Consider the following 17,856-nt stretch of genomic DNA (forward strand, 5'->3'; position numbering starts at 1 on the left):
CAAACACTCCACAGGACAGAAAGAAAAATCCATCCTACAGAAGCATTATCCTTAGGGAGGTACAGTAGGAGATTCCTACCAGCCCTTTTACTTCATGGCTTTATTTAGCAACATAGAAAAAAGGGAGTCTTGGTTATTGTTTTCTTCCTCCAAGTCCTACATTATTTTTAGACCATTGGGATTTCTTTCCATGAAGGGCAATTAGGACTGATTGATATATAGTACAGAAGACTCCCAACAGTAATGGCTAGTCAGCATTCAGAATGAAAAATATATTGTCAGATTTCTGTAAATTAGCTTTTATAAAAACCAAAAGGGGTCCAGAGAAATGGCTTGAATAAAATTTCCGCTGTCCTTTGTCAGTCAGTTTTCTTTTAGACAATCTATTGGCCAAGAGCTAGGAAGCCTCTGAGACCAGAAATTCAAGGTGTGATCCTTTCTGATTGAAAATTAAAAGGTAGAATGTAAATTTCAAAATGTAAGGGAGGAGGAATAGATGCTCTTATTGGTAATCTTGATACAGATAGTATCCTAGGTTTAAATTGAATTTTGTCATCATGATCAAAAGTAGTAAAATAATATTTTACAGAGTTATGCACAAAGAAAACCCTATAGCACTGGTTCAAAAATAAATCCTACTGAATATAAACATCTCAGGTAAGGAGACCAGTTCACATCTGCAGAATATCAGTCCTTAGATTCACTACTAGAAGCATCACTCTTTAAGAGAAAAATTGTTCTATCTTTGAAAGAGATTTCCAAAACTCTTGCAGTAAGAACATTGTAACTATAATATTTATATTTATTGTATTTGAACTGCAGAATTGGTTACCTATTACTGACAGAATCGCCTATTTTAGACCCACCGGTTTAATTGAAGCTGCCAGGATTACCGAAAAATCATCTGAAATCAATTCTTCATTTGATGCAAATTGGAATTGCCCTTAGAAGCTAAAATACTGCAAATAAACGAAACAGCAGAAGTTATTACTGTGGCAGGTTTTAATACAAAATAATATTTATTTCTAGTTTTCTATGAAATGAAAACAGAAGGGAAAAACAAACTCAAAAAACCCTGTTTGAAATGGCAGGAATTTTGTTAAGCTGAAACCAGACAGCATTTTTGTTCGGATCATTCATTAAATCTGGGTCAACAATAGCCTTTGGATTGAGTCCAAAGGAAAGGACAATTACAAATATATTTACTTTTTAACCTTATTTACATATTATATTTCCCCTGGGAATAGACAGAACAAAGAGTTAATTTTTTTTTACAGTATGTTTAATCTCTATGACGTGTTTCCAAAATGAAAACTGACTAACCGTTTCATTTACCATTAATAACTTCGCCTACAAATTACATTAATAATTTAAATTCCCATTTTTAAAAACATTTTGCTATACACTGGCGGGTATACAGATAGAAGTATGGATGCGACCCGAGGGGAATATCCATGTTTACAGCTATATGCAAAATATAATAATGAGGGACAACTTTAACAGTAAAAAGACATTTTTACTCGTTTTGTTTAATCAACACACTTAGAGGTTCGCCAAGTTCCACGCATTTGACCACTTGTGTTTGCAACAAATAAAAGTGAAATGAAACCCGGATCACCTAAAAGTCAGGCGAAACCAAGACCGGGTGAGGGACAAGGTGATTTCCCATTGTTACTCACAGAAACCGACAGAAGAATTCGGCAACAGTGCTGCCCATAGACACGTTACACATCTCGGGCTATAACATTTTTGCAAAATTCTGCCTCGCCTTAAATCACTGGCAATAGGTCCCCTTCGCTCGGCTGCCGACAAGACTGCACCTTCTCCTCCTCCTCGCTTGCTCCGCGAAAAGTGCTGTAGCTCCCCTAACACCAACACCACCTCGGCTCCAACTTAAGACTATTCCGCTGCTTCCCTTTCCAGGAAACTTACTTCTAACTGGCGCGTTTCTATATCTGAGGGTAAGCGGCGTTTAAGACCCCGCTGCGATACCGGCGGGGAATCGAGCCCTCGGTTTAGGCCAGGTCGCTCCCCCGCCGCCTTCCGAGAATTCGCTGCCCCGGCTGCCTTTCCGCACCTCTCGGATGTACGTTTGGGCACAGGTTTATATCGTATATATTTCTATCTCTCTATGCATATATATGTACATAGAAAATCCAGTCCCCGGCTTTGAGGCCTACTGTTTGTCTGGGGCGCTATTCACCAAAGGCCCGTAAAGGCCGTTTGGGTACGCCTGCTCCTTGTGCACGCTGGCGGCGGCGGCAGCTGCCGCGGCCGCCGCCGCCGCGGCTGATCTGTCCCGCATGAGGTCGCTGAAGGCGTACTCCATAGGCGGCCGGAAGCCCAGCGTGGGCATTAGCCCCGCCGTGGAGTAAGGGGTCATGAAGGCCAGGCCGCGACTGTGCGCCGCTGCGGCTGAGTAAGCCAGGCGCAGCGGGCTCAAGCTCAAGTGCGTGCCTAAGGGGTAGGCGCCGGCCTCAGCCGCCGCCCCGAAATGGGTCGCGTTGGGCTGCAGAGGCGAGAAGGCGGAGCGGCTGCCCAGCGCGCCGATGGCCGGGGTCATGGCGCCGGCCAAAAGAGGGCGGTGATGCGAGGTGCCGCCAGCCGACGAAGGCTGCAGGCCAGCCAAGGTCCCCGGCGCGTCTCCAGCAGCCCGCACCCAGGTTTCGTCGCCCGCCTTGTCCGACCCGACCGAGCTGAGTCCAGAGGCGGCCGAAAGTGCTTGGCCTGAACTGCCGCCTGCTCCCCGGTGGTGGTGGTGATGGTGGTTGTTGAGGATCTGCTCAATAGCCTGCACCACGTCCCCACCGCAGCCGGCCAAGACCAGCTCCAGCACGCTGCGTTTGTGCGCGGGAAACACGCGCGTCAGGATGTCCAACGGCGTCCGCTGCTGCCGGCTGCTCCCCGCCACGGCGGCCGCGGCAGCAACGGCCAGACCAGGCGAGGGAGCGCCTGCTTCGTCCCGTTCTGCCTCAGAGCAACCCGAGTCGGAGCCCAGTGGACTGACGGAGCCTGTGCTCTCCTCCTCGGCTCCGCCGCCCCCGCTGCCCTCTTTGGCGCCTTTGGAGACTGGCGAGCTGACGGAGGACTCGCCGTCGCCGTTCTCCGAGCCGGAGCCACAGCCGTGACGGGGAGGCTCCGGGGATGAAGTGCCTGGCGCGCCGTCCGTCCCATCCGGCGATAAAGGCTTGTTCTGTTGAGGGGTCACGGAGCGGTTGGTGAGAAGCGTCTTGGGGAACAAGTCAAATTTCTGCATCTTGATTTCTGGCAACGAGAGACAGAAAGAGCGAGGTGGACGAGGCTCTCCCTGCCTGTGTTCCCCGCCTTCCCCCCCGCCCAACGCCCTCAAGTGCCGGATGGGGGCCCATTAAGTACTTTACCTTGGACAGAAATGGGAAAGCGAATGGACTTACCTGAGCTCTTTTCGGCAGTTTAGAGCAACCAAGGAATTTAATTCAGCGACCTCTCGTCTTTCTGTCCCACAGGGAACCCACCCAATGGATCTTGCACTCCTCTACCCTAGCCTGATTTCATCACTCTTCTGTCCACCCCCTTTCTTCTGTCTCTGGTGGCTTCAAGTTGCCCTCCCAATCTGCCCTCCACGCCATATCTTGCCATCTTCTCCTTCTTCCCCTCCCCAGATGGCACCTGCCGAGGGACCGTCGCCTCACCTTGGCGACCTTCCTAAGGAGCTGCTTTAGAATACGAAATCAAACCTCGCTAGGGCGTTTCCTGGCAAGGCTAAATTGCTAAGGTCGCTAGGAGGCGCTGTCTTCTCTCTCGTCTCTCGCCTCTCTGGCTTGGGACGGCCAAGGAGCCCCCACCCCACCCCACAAAAAACTGCAAAGAAAACGTTCCCCGACCTGGTCCCCTTAGATGCATGGGAACACAACTCCCATCATAACTTCTAATAGCATCGCTGAAGAAAACCTGGAAGGCAGCCAGGTTGGGGTGGTCTCAATTCGAGGCTGATGCCAAGCTGTGACAGGCCTCTATAGTTTCAAGGGGCAGTTTACTGTGAAGCAATAGTAACTTACCTGGAAGTAAAGCCTATGGCGTCAAACAATTACATGGACACTAAGTGGGCCCCAAATGGGTGTGGGAGACATTATGGATGGGGGAGGGGAGAGGAAGGGAGCAAGAAAGAGAAGAAATTGCTACGAAAAAGCAACGGTGTGAATCCTTAATGCGTTTGATATAGCAAACACGAGTGGGACTATAGTCTAGAAATGCCTGGCCGATGGTTCATTGTTAAAGGCAACGGATAGGATTCTTTTTTAAAATAACTCCGTCAGCGATCTTGCAGATCGTGAAGAAATCCTGAACTGCCGCAAATGTTGAGATTTGAGGTCCACAAATCGTGTTAAAGGGCGAGCTATTGATGGTTACGTGGAAGGGAAAGGAACTGAGCGTGGGACAGAGAGAAAAAGTCCAGGCGGACTGAGAAGAAGCAAAAGGTGGAATATGGGAAGGTGGACAGAAACATCCGGGCAGAAGGGCTCGTTTTTTAAGAGTGCGCAAGGCTGCCTAAAGAAAGATTGGGAAGCTCAGCCCGGGGCCCTTTCCTCCTCGGCGACCAGTCCCATTCTAAAGTTGGGGTAGAACTCCAGGGGCCGCCGAAGGGCTTTAAAGGCGCCCCCGGGAACCCAAGCTGGCTTTTCCAGAACTTGCACAGGACTCCCTGTCGCCTGTCATATTTAAGGGGCGACGGGGAAACGAGCGCCTTTCAGCTCGTTGCCATCGCCTCAGGGTTGGGGTGCGCGCTAGCTCCTCACCTGAAGCCCCCGAGCCTCCATCGGCGCTGCACACGGAGCCGAAGACTTCGTAGGCGGGCCGCGGCGGGATGATGCCGTTGGCCGCGGCCAGGGCCAGCCCCTCGGCCGTGCCATAGAGCAACTGCAGCTCGCGGGCCTCGTTCTCCTCCTGAGCCTGCTGCCGCCGCAGCGCCACCTGGGCGGCCATGACGCGTTGCCGCTCGGCGATCAGCGTGCACTTGGCGCACAGGCAGTCCTTCCAGCGGCAGTAGCGCTTGTGGCCCTTGAGCGCCGACACCACGCCGTGGTTGCGGCAGCGAGCGCACTTGGGGGTGCGCGGATACTTCTCGGCAGCTCGCAGAAGTAACGGTGGGCCTCGCAGAAGGCTCCCGGCTACGCTCACCGGCAGGCTAGCCGCTGCTGCCGCCGCCGCTGCCGCCGCCACTGAACTAGGGGGCACCGCAGAGGGCGCCGGGGGTACGTTGGTCATCTCAGACCTCAGTTCCATCTTGACGAAGTAGGGGTGCCGTGGCTTCCAGGGAAGACGCAGAGGCGCAGGGCCCTCTCCCCACCGATGCTCCTTTAATACCGTACCTCAAACAAGACTTCCGCGGGTTCAAGGGGACGAGGGAAACGCCAGGGCCTTCCTGGAACAACCCGCCGCTCCGCGAGAGCCTAACGGGTTCCTCAGCTTGTCTAAACAGCCTGAATCCCTCCAAGCCACTTTGAAGGCGGTAAAATTACAAAAATCGAGACCTGTTTTTCCTCCAAAAAGTCTGGTGCGCCTCAGTCCTTCCTCCCCAATCACTCCCCCGCCCCGCGCCTTACTCTACAGCGCATCTGCGTTACCTAACTTCGGGGAAGTAAACGGCATTTACTCTTCGAGGAAGCAAACAAACAACATTCCCCTCCCCCGACCTTTTTGGTTGCTCTGGCTCAATCCCCCACAGAAGGAACGTGGATCCTAGGTTAGCGGAAGTCGGGGCTTCCTTGATCCCCCCGAATCAAAGCCCCCAAGCCCCGAAACCATCGAGATGGCTCCCCAGCCATTTCATCTCTTCTCAACTACGCAGGGAAGCAGAATCGCCCCGGCTCACTCCCGGCTGATTTCTTCTCTGGCAAGAACTTACAACGAAACCCGACGGCAACCGCCCCTGCCACGATCCGAGGAAAGGAGAACAGCTGCGCTCCCTCGCCTGCCAATGTTACAAAACACTGTCCTGACAGAAGCGCGCACAAGCCCCTGGAGACGCAGCAGTCCCAGTGCCTGTCCAAGATTGCAGCTTGTCACAATCGCACGCCAGCCAAGCTAACCGTGGCAGAAGACGGAGGATTCCTCTGACCCCCGCCAGGTTTCAGACTTCAGAGTGCAACAATTTCCAACTTCCTGATTCGCGCCCACGCTCCTGTCTCAGCCTACTCTGCCTCTCTCTTCCTCCAGCTACAGCTCCGCCAACCAAAGCCGCCTTCAAGAGGCAGCCGAACCCAGTCCGGACCCCCCTTTCCTCAGCCCCAACTTTGCATGCGCGCCGCTAAAGAGAGCGAGAGTTGCCAAGAGATAGAAATCTTCGCCGAACCGCCCGCGAGCGCTTGCTCTATTGTTGCGCCTTACGTATCCATTAGACAACATTTGACAACAATGTGGCGCCTGCCATTGGCTGAGAGGGGAAAAAGCTTTTCTGATTGGCCACTCGGATGTCTACAGTGTCCACCCGAACCTTCTTTCAAACAAACTGTTTTAAGGGGAGGGGGTGCCAAGAAGGGTCCAACGGGGGAGGGGAAGATTCGGGGGAGGGGGAACCACAGCAAATAGTTTTCATTTCTCCCCCTTTTTCTTCTTCTTCTCTTTCTTTCTCTATCCCAAATTTTCTGTTACGTTGTCCGGGCATTTATAAAATCCATTGAAAACAGTAGTTCCTCTACCGATTGATTGTGCTCTTTGAACCTCACGTTTTCCTGGGGTGTCACTTGTCAAGATCAGATAGAAAAGTTGCCACTAATAGGATGGCCGTCCTGATGGTTTCGTTTAAGAGCACAGACTAATGTTCCCTTTTCTCTTATGCCTTCTACATCTTCAGGTTCAGCGGCTGCCCTCAAAGGGAATACCGGTGAGGTACTGTATTACATTTTATATTTGGGAAAGAAAAGGGGAGGCTCACTGACCGCATTACTTATTACATATTTCATTCTCTTTTTTTCCCTCTCAGATTCAATTATTAATTGTTTAACGAAAAGTCAATCAAGATTGTTTAGGACTTTCTTGTAGGACAATTAAAACAGGGAATCGATCCGTGAGCAATTATGCTCGCTACCACTGGATTCATTCGCTTTTTGAACAATATATTGTTTTTGTTGTGGACTATCATTTTGCCTGACATGCAGTGCCTGACGTCACACTCCTTGGGACTTACTTGTTTTGAAGAAATCACCCAGATCAGTGGCCAGGCCATCTGGAGCAAATAAGGCAACCCATTTCCAAGTTAATTTCGCCCGAAAAAATGGGCTGGGCAGCTTTGTCGGTTTCTCCCCGGGAGAAGACAGTTTCGAAACGTTAGTAATTAAGTGTGTTAGTGCAGGAGGTTTTTTTCCCCCTTTCTACGCCGGCGAATAAAATGCCTTTCCTGTCCCCGAGGGGGGGGGAAATGGTGAACAAAACTCGTACGTATGTTTTACATGTATTTCCCCCAAAATGGTAAGGTTGGCAAAGCAATCTCTCCTTGGCATACTTCGGAAATGTTTTACATATTAACCATCCCCGGAGTAGGAAAAGTAACAGCCTATTTTTCCAGAGAAAAGCTCCTGGCATAGGAGGTTTTCTTTTCTTTGCAAGGGTTACTTTATTCTTACACGTGTGTTCAAGAGACCAAAATCTCCTCCTCCTCCAATTTTCGTTAGAGGTCGCCGAGATTTAGTTAAATTACTGTCTTAACTCATGATTAAAAGTCCCTTCCCAGAAGGGTGGAAGCACTAGAGTTGGACACCCCTTTCCACAGCGGAGGGAAGCATAGCACGGTGGATGTGGCCAAGAACTTGCCTGGAGCCCCGGGGCAAGGGCGGGGGAGCCTTTCATTGGCGAGGTAGGTTTCTCCGCAGTTGGCCTACTGAGGAGGCATGTCTCTCTTTTTGCCTCCTTTAGAGGAATTTATTTGGCCGGAATAATGCGAGTCCAGCTCCCGCTTGGCTTCCTTTCTCAGGTTGGGGGGGGGGTGTCACATTATTCCAAAATCCCCCTCCCTTGTTTTTTAATTGTCACCAAGGAGCCAGAATGAAGCTGGCCAACATAGGAGTCCCGCTCTTTGCAGAAGAGGCTGTTAGTCAGGAAAACTATACTCTGGCCAATGGTGGCAGAGAATTTTTACAAACAGAAACAGCAACCTGGGGATTAACTAATCCAATGGCAAATCTCAATAGTACTTTATCTTCATCTAGTGATCAGTTGGTTTCCTTCTCCTCCCAAAACCATTGAGAAAGTGTAAGAAGGATCTCCTATAAACACAAATCAGCAAATCTCTGAAATGGGCTGAGCATCTTGCTCGGATTCTGGTTTCCAGGTGAATCGTTCTTCTGCTTTCCACTGAAGTTTAGAGGCAGGAAGTGTGATTTGGTTTTATTTTAAACACGAAGGACTTTTGAGAAGGAAAAGCTCATAATAGTTCTGTTGAGAGAGAGAGAGAGAGAGAGAGAGAGAGAGAGAGAGAGAGAGAGAGAGAGAGAGAGAGATGACTGCATTTTTCTCTATTGGTGATACCTGAAACAAAAATAAGATCCAAAAACCTGCATGGAATAAAAATAGATCTAAAACGGCATGGATTAAAATGCTGATTGTTTCCTATCCCACAAAAAGAAATATTCACAATGAACAGTGTCATTTTGAAACATGAATTGATAAGATGCAATTAAGTACAGTTCGTGGGATATCAGAAAGACTTATCTTCACCTGACCAATAGCAAAGCTTCCACCAATAGGAAGAATGGTGCCAATCACCAGATTCTTTGCAGAAATATCTGGGCCTAATCTTGTCTTGTTTGGTTGCAAGAAACTTCCGGATTTAACTCTAAATCATTTCATAAAGGGGTGTGAAAGTATATATTCACATTTATTTGAACACCTTATTTTATGCCTTTCTCAGTTTTAAAAAAAAATGAGGCCAGCACAAATTTCAGCCTTTTAAATCCGAAATCCTATAATTATCTAGTTCGATGACAAGATAAGTCACTACTACTATAATTAACCATTTGCAAGTCTCATATACACAGCATGAATTTTGCTATCCGAATAGACAGCTCACGTTAAGAATTAATTGGCTGTTTAAGTCTTAGATTAATACAAATGTAAGGGATGTTATCTCTTTCTAATCAGTGTCCAGGTGCTGAATAATCTGGTAAGCATGTTTTTCTATGTACCCTTGCTTTGGGAGGGAGGGAAGGAAGGAGGGAATGGAAGGAAGGAAGGAAGGAAGGAAGGAAGGAAGGAAGGAAGGAAGGAAGGAAGGATCGATCTTCATAGCCCAAAGTGTGAGTAATTTAAAATCAGGAGCGAATTTTAGTAGAATTTTTAGTAGAATTTTTGTTTTAAATGTGCTCTCTGGGGCTTTATATCATCACAACAGTGGTTGGGCCGTGCTGGACATCTCTCCTGTGGAATTAACTAAGAAAAAGAGTCTTCCCCATTCATTAAGGCTAATGAATTAAATGGATTAATTAAAATCAAGATTCGCTTCGTAACATTTTGGAATTCGGAGCAGACTGGGAGAGAGAGAGACATATATTCCACCCCACCCAAATATATCTAGGTGAAACTGCCTCTTTCCCGCGTGAGAGGCCTGACTCGACTGGACCTGCTTTTTCGTTTCTTTAAAAACAAAACAAAAAAATAATAATCGATGAACACCAAGGAGGGAACCTCCTTCTCCACTCCTCCTTAACTCCCACCTACCCCCCATCCACCCCATTCCGTTTCTCGGGCTTGAGCCCTTTCCCGCAGCGCCGCCGAGACACCAGCTAACCAAGCGTTTGCCGCTGCTGCCGCTGCTGCTGCGTCCTTTTTTTTTTCTTTTTTCTTTTGAAACGGTCTTGAAGGGAGCCTCAAAGGTCGCCGCTTCGCTTCTTCATCGGACTCTTCGCCAGAAAGAAAACAGCCGGCAGCTCCTCCTTCGGTCCCCTCGAGGCAACAGGCTCGCGGAGAGACCCGCCAAGGGTTCCCAAAGGAGCCAGCGATTCCCGTCCCTGCAAGAGACCTTTCGGGGTGGCTTCGCGCTCGCTGCTTTCCCGCGCAGCAAATAGACTCCTCACCCCACCCCATCCCATCCCATCCCCACCGCCCCCGCAGCCGCCCTCGGTCCCCCCCCAAAGGGGAATTCCCTGTCTGGATATTAAAGGCAGGTCTTTCGGGAGGCTCGAGGAGCGGGCCCGGGGTCCCTTTTGGAGGCTTCGTTTTCCTTTCTTGACAGGCATTTTTCCCTTCCGGGAAGGTTTGTTTGGGTTGCTTTGATTTTGTCCAATGAAACGCGCGTCTCCCTCTACTCTTGCAAATGCTTCGGGTACTCGGGTCCTTCCCTAAGTGGCGCCCCTGAGATCCTGCACCCCCCCCCCCTCCCTCCAAACCTCCCGAAACAGCCCAGATTCCACGGAGTACCCAGCTTCAGAGTAACCGTGTGTCCTTTGCAAGTAGAAACCTGGATCCTTTGCCCGCAAACTTCTTGGGACCGGCTCTTTATGGTGCCAAATAGTGTGTGTGTGAGTGTGTAGGGGTGTTTCTCGGGTGCACGGTTGCTCCCTGGAAAGTCTTCCTGGAACTGGAGCCCTGTTGGGTTCGGCGCCGTTTCCTGCGTCTTTTGCAGGACTTTCACAGCAAAGGAGCTTCAGGCGACCTTCCAAATTCGTCTGCAGTTATTTTCAGAATCGGTCCAGGCTGGTTCATACAGTCTGGGATCCGCGACTGTTGAAAACATGGGAATCTTAAAGACAAAAACAGACCCCTCTATATGTGTTCAAACAACCCGCCTTTGACCAGGCCCGTTGCTAATTTAGAGGCTGCGTTTGCAAGGAATCGCACTACGCCAGGTTTCAGTCTTGGCTGGTTGCTTTGCTTTCCCCCTCCCCTTTCTGTACAAGGGACTTAAAGAGGTTGTACGAATGAAAGCCATGTGGTTAATGTACAGTTCGATGGGTCGTGCGAACCCATCAAATGGGATTCTGGCTAATTCAATAACCGAGTTAAGTATGTGAGACTCTAGCTTTTATTTCGGACTGAACTTCCCCCTACTGAGTGCCTTAAGAATTACAGAGCCAGCCAGGCCAAATATCATCTGGAGCGCCCCGCGACAGGTTTAGGACGCATAACCTGTGCCCTACGTCGGGAGGTGACTCCGTCAAGGCTACCCAACCGAGAGCTCACCTTCAGACCGAGCTCGTTCGTGTGTGTGTGTGTGTGTGTGTGTCCCCGTCCTGCAGCAAGGAGATCCAGCCAAGAGCAACAGTAACCAAGTTGGACCTGCGGGGGCGGGGCAGGATAGAGACGACACCTTCGCCCTTTCTTCCCCCACCCCCCACCCCTTCCCTGCCCCGATGCTCCAAGCTGGGCTCCCCCGCTGCCTTCGAGCCAGAAGAATCGGGGAGATATTTCAACCTGTGCACAGGGAGGACGTGTGGACAATGACGAGGCAACCCTGGCGGAAAATGGGTACCTCTTTCTCCAATGGAGGGAGCCAAGTCCGCAGAGGAAAACAAAAGCATTCAACTCTAATCCCAACCCCAACCCCAACCCTTCACTCTACAGCTTCCCAGAAATACAGGCAATCCTGCAGAGGACGGATTGAAGGAGCCGGAAAAATTAACCAGAAAAAAAAAAAAGCACACACACACACACACACACACAAAAGCAGAGAAATCTCCATCACCCACCCAGCCCAAGTCCCAGGGGTTTTTTAATGACTTTTCTCTCTTCCCAATAGCAGAACATGAACCGAATCCATGCTGTTAAGTATAATTCCTATTCATAATCAGCACAAAAATTATCAGCAAGATTTTTATGATTAGCTTTATATTTTCTACTCACTGCCCCCAGATGTTGTTATAATCGCCAAGCAGGCAAGAGCTTTGTGAATGTGTGGTTTCTTTCTTTTAAACAATACAGGTAATTAATTATGACTATTCAACGGACACATTTGTGCACTTCTTGTGTAATTTTTTTCCGTACTCTCGGATATTCCATGCAGTTGGAAACAATTTTACTTTGAAGAAAGTCTAGCCCGCTGGACTTTAAGCACAGGTGACTAAGAGCTGTATTCATCACTGGGATATAGCTATTGTTGTTATTATTATTTTATCACAAATGTCAGGTAAATATTTCTCTCCTTTAAAAGGTACACGTAACTAGGATTTATCGGAACACATTTTTGAAAGCCTCCTCTCCGACACATAGATATTGATTCAGATAATTCTAAAATGCCCCTTATTTTCGCCAAAAGTTTCCAGGTGGAATCACATTCCTATTTGCATGGGCAAAATCTTAATTAAAAGATTATTTCTACTGTCTAAAAGCGAGGGTAGTTCATCCCCAAGGCAGGAGGCAGGGGAGGAGAAAGAGAAGACGTGGAAGAAATATAGTTCTCGCTTGGCATATATTCATCCGGTCCCCCTTGAAGGAGCTACTTCGCCAGGGCTTCCAATAATGTTAGCGATCTTTAAGGTTTCAATTGTTCGTGGGGATTTTGCCACTGACTTTTTCATTATTTACCTACTGAATCAAAGTAAGCAAATCCCATCTGTTTTCCCTCCTGCTATCAGCTTCACTTTTAATTATCCGCCCAGCAGCCTAATAGAGATGATATTAAACTAAATCTTTTTGACATTAAAAGTAATTATCCCCAAACCAATATTACAAGAATGAAAATTACCCAACCCGCCCGCCTCCCTTAGCATGCTTTCTCCGCCTAAATAAAATCAAGTAGGCGCTCCCTCCCGTCTTCATCCAGGCTTAGGACTTAAAAGTTGAGGTGATCTGACACGCAGGCGAAACTGGAAACATTAAAAAAATATGATTAAGAATGGTCATTTTTAAAAAGACAGAAAAGGTCCCGGTACTACCAACTTTGGGGAAACTCCCTGTTCCTTCCCAAACCTGGGAGTGGTTGCAACTCAGTTTAATTTGGAAATAATCTACTTATGCAGATGGGGTGGAGACTGAAGATTTGTGTGTGTTTTCTCTATATTAAAAACGTCTCCAATCAACACAACCTCCTTAAACTTCAATTATTATTATCATTATTGCCGTTAGCCTCATCATCTGAACACTAGGGCTGGCTTTGCGCAAATGCCACCGATGCGATATCGACTGATCTCAATGAGGACTAGAAACTGGTTTACTTAGAATTTGCCTGTGAATTAGCGGCTTCAGAGCCTTGCGGAGCCGGGAGCTCTTCATTGAGAGCGTTCAGCCGCCCTCCAACATATATTGGACCAAACGTGGTAGTTCCTCTTCGCCCATCCAAAAGGCCCCTCTTGGCAATAGCCTTTGGGATCGAACCGAACCATTTCTTCTATGTACCATTTATGCAGGTGGGGGTGGAGATGAGGCCCACAGGTGGTTTCGGTCAGGGCGCACTTGGAGACCACGAAGGGGTGGGGTGGGGTGGGGGGGAGAAGATCGGATTCAGGAACGGAGGACTCTCCGCCTACTTTTCTCCCGAGCCACCAGGTTTGCTGGGTAGCTGCTCGGTTAAAATCCAGCAAATCGGCAAAGGGCCTGATCTGCGGTTCTGCCCAAAGATTCACCTACCGGCCTTCCCAAATTTGGTGGCCTCCGTGGACTTGACCTTCCAGCCGCAAAGTTTCCCAGCCACCGGCCGCGTCCCTATCGAGGAAGGTCCAGCCGGAGACGCTTGAAGGCTTCCCGGCAGACGCGAGGCTGGCGATCAAAGCCTTCCGCGTTTTCTCCCAGAAGTGGGCTTTTGAACTGGGGCTCATTGTCTGCCTCGGAGACCTTCTTCGCCGGCCAGGCATCGCCACTTGGACCCGTCGTTTCCCCAGTCATTAATCTGTTGTGCCAAAAAGAAAAATTTGGAAGGGGCACGGGGGAAATCCTTCGCGTTTTTATATTTGATCCAGGCGGTTCCCTGACTGCAAATGTATATGCTTACTCCCACTCCACTCCCCCCTGTTAATTATCTTATGAACCTGCCTCGCGTTTTTCTGAATCCTTTCTTTTTTTAAAAAAAAAAGAATTTTAGTACTTTAAAAACAGAACTAAAAGTAAAATAAAAAAGTCTCGGCATTTGGGGACAAGATTTCGATAATTCTTGTCTCGTCCCACGTCGTCAATGGCTACAAAGACACTTTATCACAGAGCATCGATCTATAAAAAGGACAGTGGCTCAACAATTTCAAAAATAAGGATTGGGTTAGAAGAAGAAAAAATATGCAGTTGTTACCACAGCCTCAATATCGTTTGTGTGTTTGCTTGCTTGTTTTCCTGGAAAGCTTTTTGGATACTGGGATTTGCGCCTCAGAGTCTCACACAACATTTATTGGCACTCGTGGTTCGGGGAAAGGGAGGAGGGGAGAAAAACCACATTTCACTGTGCAGGTATTCGGTGTTTTCCTTTTCCAAACTTTTTTGGGGGAGGGGGAGCAATCGAAGAAGAGGTGAGAGTTAAAACAGACGGGGCAGTACGCCTTCGACCCTTGTATGGTCGCTGAATGAAGCCGAATCTTGTCTCAGCCCAATTCCAGAATAATTAATCTCTGCCCCCTAAAATGAATTCCACTACAGAAAGCCTCCGGTGGACTTCATTTCAAAGGACTCCGCTTTGCGTGTCCTGTCCTTAAGCGTAATGTGTGATCTTACAGTGGTTGTTTTTTTTTTAAATTTCAGTAGCTGTTATTCAGTTGGATTTAAAGATTTTGAAAAAAGGAAAGCTTTATTTTGTTGTTTTGTTTTGCTTTTGGGTCATTGGCATAGATAATTTCTCCAAGGTGCCCACGGTTTACTTTTGGCCTATGCCCTACAGAGGGAAGCCTCGCGAGGTGTGTGGGTTCCGTGGGCCCAGGCAGCACGGCTTCTGCCTCCCAGCACATTGTGTTCTTCTACATCACAAACCAACACTCAGTGCGAACCAGCCCTCCCCTCCTTCCTTCCTTCCTCCCTTCTTCCCTCCTTCCTCCTTTCCCTGCCTTCCTTCCTTCTTCCCCCTTCCTCCTTTCCTTCCTTCTTCCTTCCTCCTTTCCCCCTTTCCTTCCTTCTTTCTTCCCTCCTCCTTTCCCTTCCTTCCTTCTTCCCTCCTCCTTTCCCTTTTCCTTCCTTCCTTCTTCCTTCCTCCTTTCCCCCCTTTCCTTCCTTCCTTCTTCCCTCCTTTCCCTTCCTTCCTTCCTTCTTCCCTCCTCCTTTCCCTTTTCCTTCCTTCCTCCCTCCTCCTTTCCCTTCTTTCCTTCCTTCTTTCCTCCTTCCTCCTTTCCCTTCCTCCCTCCCTCCCTCCTTTCCCTCCCTTCCTTCCTTCCTCCCTTCCTTCCTTCCTTCCTTCCTTCCTTCCTTCTTCCCTCCTCCTTTCCCTTCTTTCCTTCCTTCCTTCTTCCCTCCTTTCCCTTCTTTCCTTCCTTCCTTCTTCCCTCCTCCTTCCTCCTTTCGCTTCCTTCCTTCCTTCCTCCTTCCTCCCTCTTCCTTTTCCTCCCTCCCTCCTCTCCTTTCACCTCCTCCTCCCACGCTCTCTGAAATTGTTGCCAGCCCCTCTTCGATAAATGTACGGTTTTTTCAGAATGTGCCGTCTGTAAGGGCTTGAATCTGAAAACAGAGAAGTCTTCTCGTAAAGGGATCGAGAAAACTTGGGGGCAAACGCCACCAGAACTCCGTGGGTGGCTCACGGCTATCTCTCGTTATCCAAAATCTCCACTCTTGTTACTTCCGATCACATTTCTCTGACTCTGCCCCTTCCCCAAAAAAAAAAAAAAACACCACCCGCCCAGTCTCTCCCGCTTGGAAATCTCCAAGAGCCAGGCTCGCGTCAAGGCCCGGGTTGGTGCAGCAGCTTCTCAGGGCCTCGGCTCGCACCTGGCCCGGATAGCAAAAGTTGGGGAGCACCGGCAGCCCTTCCCAAGCAAGGGAGGTTGGGCTCATAGCGCGGCCTGTAGCCAGGCCGGGCTCGGAATTTGGGTTGGTGGCCGCGAAGGAAAAACCAGGCAAGCGGGCTCTGCTTCCGGAGTGGTTGGACTACAATTCCCGTCACCCACCCAATCCCGCCTTCGCGACTCCACAGACGGGCCCTGAAATGCTCGGTCCCGGGAGAGGGAAGGGCGACGGGAATGGCTGAGGCGCCGAGGGTTGCTTTCCGACGCCTCTGGGAAGCGGGTCGGCTCGGCTCGGCTCTGCCAGTCGGAGCCGAGAAGGGCCGCCTTTTCCTCGGGCCGAGCCCAGCCTGTCCCCCTCTTGTCGAAAGGGAGCCTGTATCGGCCGGGGCTGCCCCTCCGAGGCTCTTTGCCTCCTTCTCTTCTCGGAGCGAGTTTCCCACCTTTCGCCCGCCTGACGGCTCCCGCCGCGCTTCCTTCCCCGGTTTCCCTTGAAGACCCGCTAAACTGAGCTAATTTTAATTGCATGTTTCAACTTTGCTAATTAAATCGAGGGGGCTAATTAAAAGTGACTAAGGAACAGTTTTAACGCAACCGCGGTTTTCTCTCTCTCTCTGTCTTTGCACCGCTGCCTACCCCGCCGGCCCCCGCCTCTCCGCGCTGCTCCTCCAGAGCTTAGCCCGGGCAGCAGAGAAGCCCCCCCCCCGCCCGCCCCAGCCCACCTGACGAGGCTCCCCGAGCGCTGGCGAGGCTGCGGTTGCTCTTCACACACACACACACACACACACACACACACACACACCACACCACACCACACCACACCACACCACACCACACCACACCCGACGCCCCTTTGGAGGCTCCAGCCCTCAGACTGTGGGGAGGTGAGGGCTTTCTTCCAACCGCCGCTTCCCCGGAAAGGTGCAAAGACCGGGCCTCTTAAGAGCAGGAGGAAGGCCACGAGGGGACCCTCCATCTGCCCTGCTCTGAGCTGGAGACGGCCCCGCGGGGACAATCCTCCGCGGTGTGTAAAGGCGGGTCCAGGCGAGATCCTTGAAATGGCAAGAGGGGACATTTTGCTAAGCGTCCCATTAAATCGGGGTCCCCGGGGGTGGGGGGTGGGCGGCCCGCAAACGTTCCTATCCATCCAACCGCCGCTCCTTCCTATCCACTCCTTTGTCGTGAAGGGGTCTCCCGCTAAGGCACCGCTGAACTTCTTCGTCCAGGCCTCCTTCAGAAGGGCCAAAACCAAACGATTGCGAGCAAAACCACGGCTCCTTCCATAAAACACGCGTTCAGAAAAATCTGAAGCAAGCCGCCCATTTCGGACTGGCTCTTAAACCCTTGAGGGGAGAGGAGAGGAAAGGGGGCACAAGTGACAGGTGTCCTGACACGGAACTTGGGTGGGGCTTTAAAAGACGATTTTCTGATCTTTGGTTTCAATTTGTGTCTTTCGTTTTTTCTCTCCAGCTTTTAACTAATTCAAACCAAGTTCTTGGTGTTCTGCTACCACAGAAGGGTCTAAAGTGTGTGCAATGTAAAAGTCTTTTCGAAAAATTACTTCAGAAGCATTGTAACCCATTGTGTTATGAGACGCCACAATCCACACCTCCGAATACAAGAAATAGGCACAGATTGCTTCCAGCCATTAAGCAGAGCCCTCTACACAACACAGCTCTGCTTAAATTAAGGGGGTCCTACCCCAATTAATCAACCCACTTTCCTCTCTGGAGTGCAGTCATCCAAAGGCAAAGTCAGCTCTAGCAGTGGAAACTTGGAAGCCTGTGGGGAAGGTCCTTGAGAGACAACAGGTAGGGGTAACATCCTTCCAGGGACCCTGAAATTGACAAGGAAGCAGGGAAGGGAGGGAGGGGAGGGAGGAAGGAGGAAAGGAGAGAGGGAGAGAAGGAAGGAGGAAAGGAGAGAGGGAGGGAAGGAAGGAAAGAAGGAGAGAAGGAAGCAGGGAAGGGAGGGAGGGGAGGGAGGAAGGAGGAAAGGAGAGAAGGAGGGAAGGAAGGAAAGAAGGAGAGAAGGAGGAAGGGAA

The 17,856-nt window shown here is 49.8% G+C and overlaps 1 protein-coding gene across 1 annotated transcript; it reads right to left on the minus strand.

Moving 5' to 3' along the window:
• Positions 1-995: 995 nt before the first annotated feature.
• On the minus strand, positions 996-7,406 carry DMRTA2 (DMRT like family A2). The gene is made up of 2 exons (XM_026707319.2): positions 4,776-7,406; positions 996-3,264 (listed from the first exon to the last, which is right to left on the minus strand). Exons 1-2 carry the CDS (start codon positions 5,260-5,262, stop codon positions 2,177-2,179), a joined length of 1,575 nt encoding a protein of 524 aa, XP_026563104.1. The 5' UTR covers positions 5,263-7,406; the 3' UTR covers positions 996-2,176.
• Between the last annotated feature and the right edge of the window lie 10,450 nt (positions 7,407-17,856).

Source organism: Pseudonaja textilis, chromosome 3 (assembly GCF_049901715.1).
Source record: "Pseudonaja textilis isolate UNSWEBS1 chromosome 3, rPseTex1.2, whole genome shotgun sequence".
Lineage (NCBI taxonomy): Eukaryota > Metazoa > Chordata > Lepidosauria > Squamata > Elapidae > Pseudonaja > Pseudonaja textilis.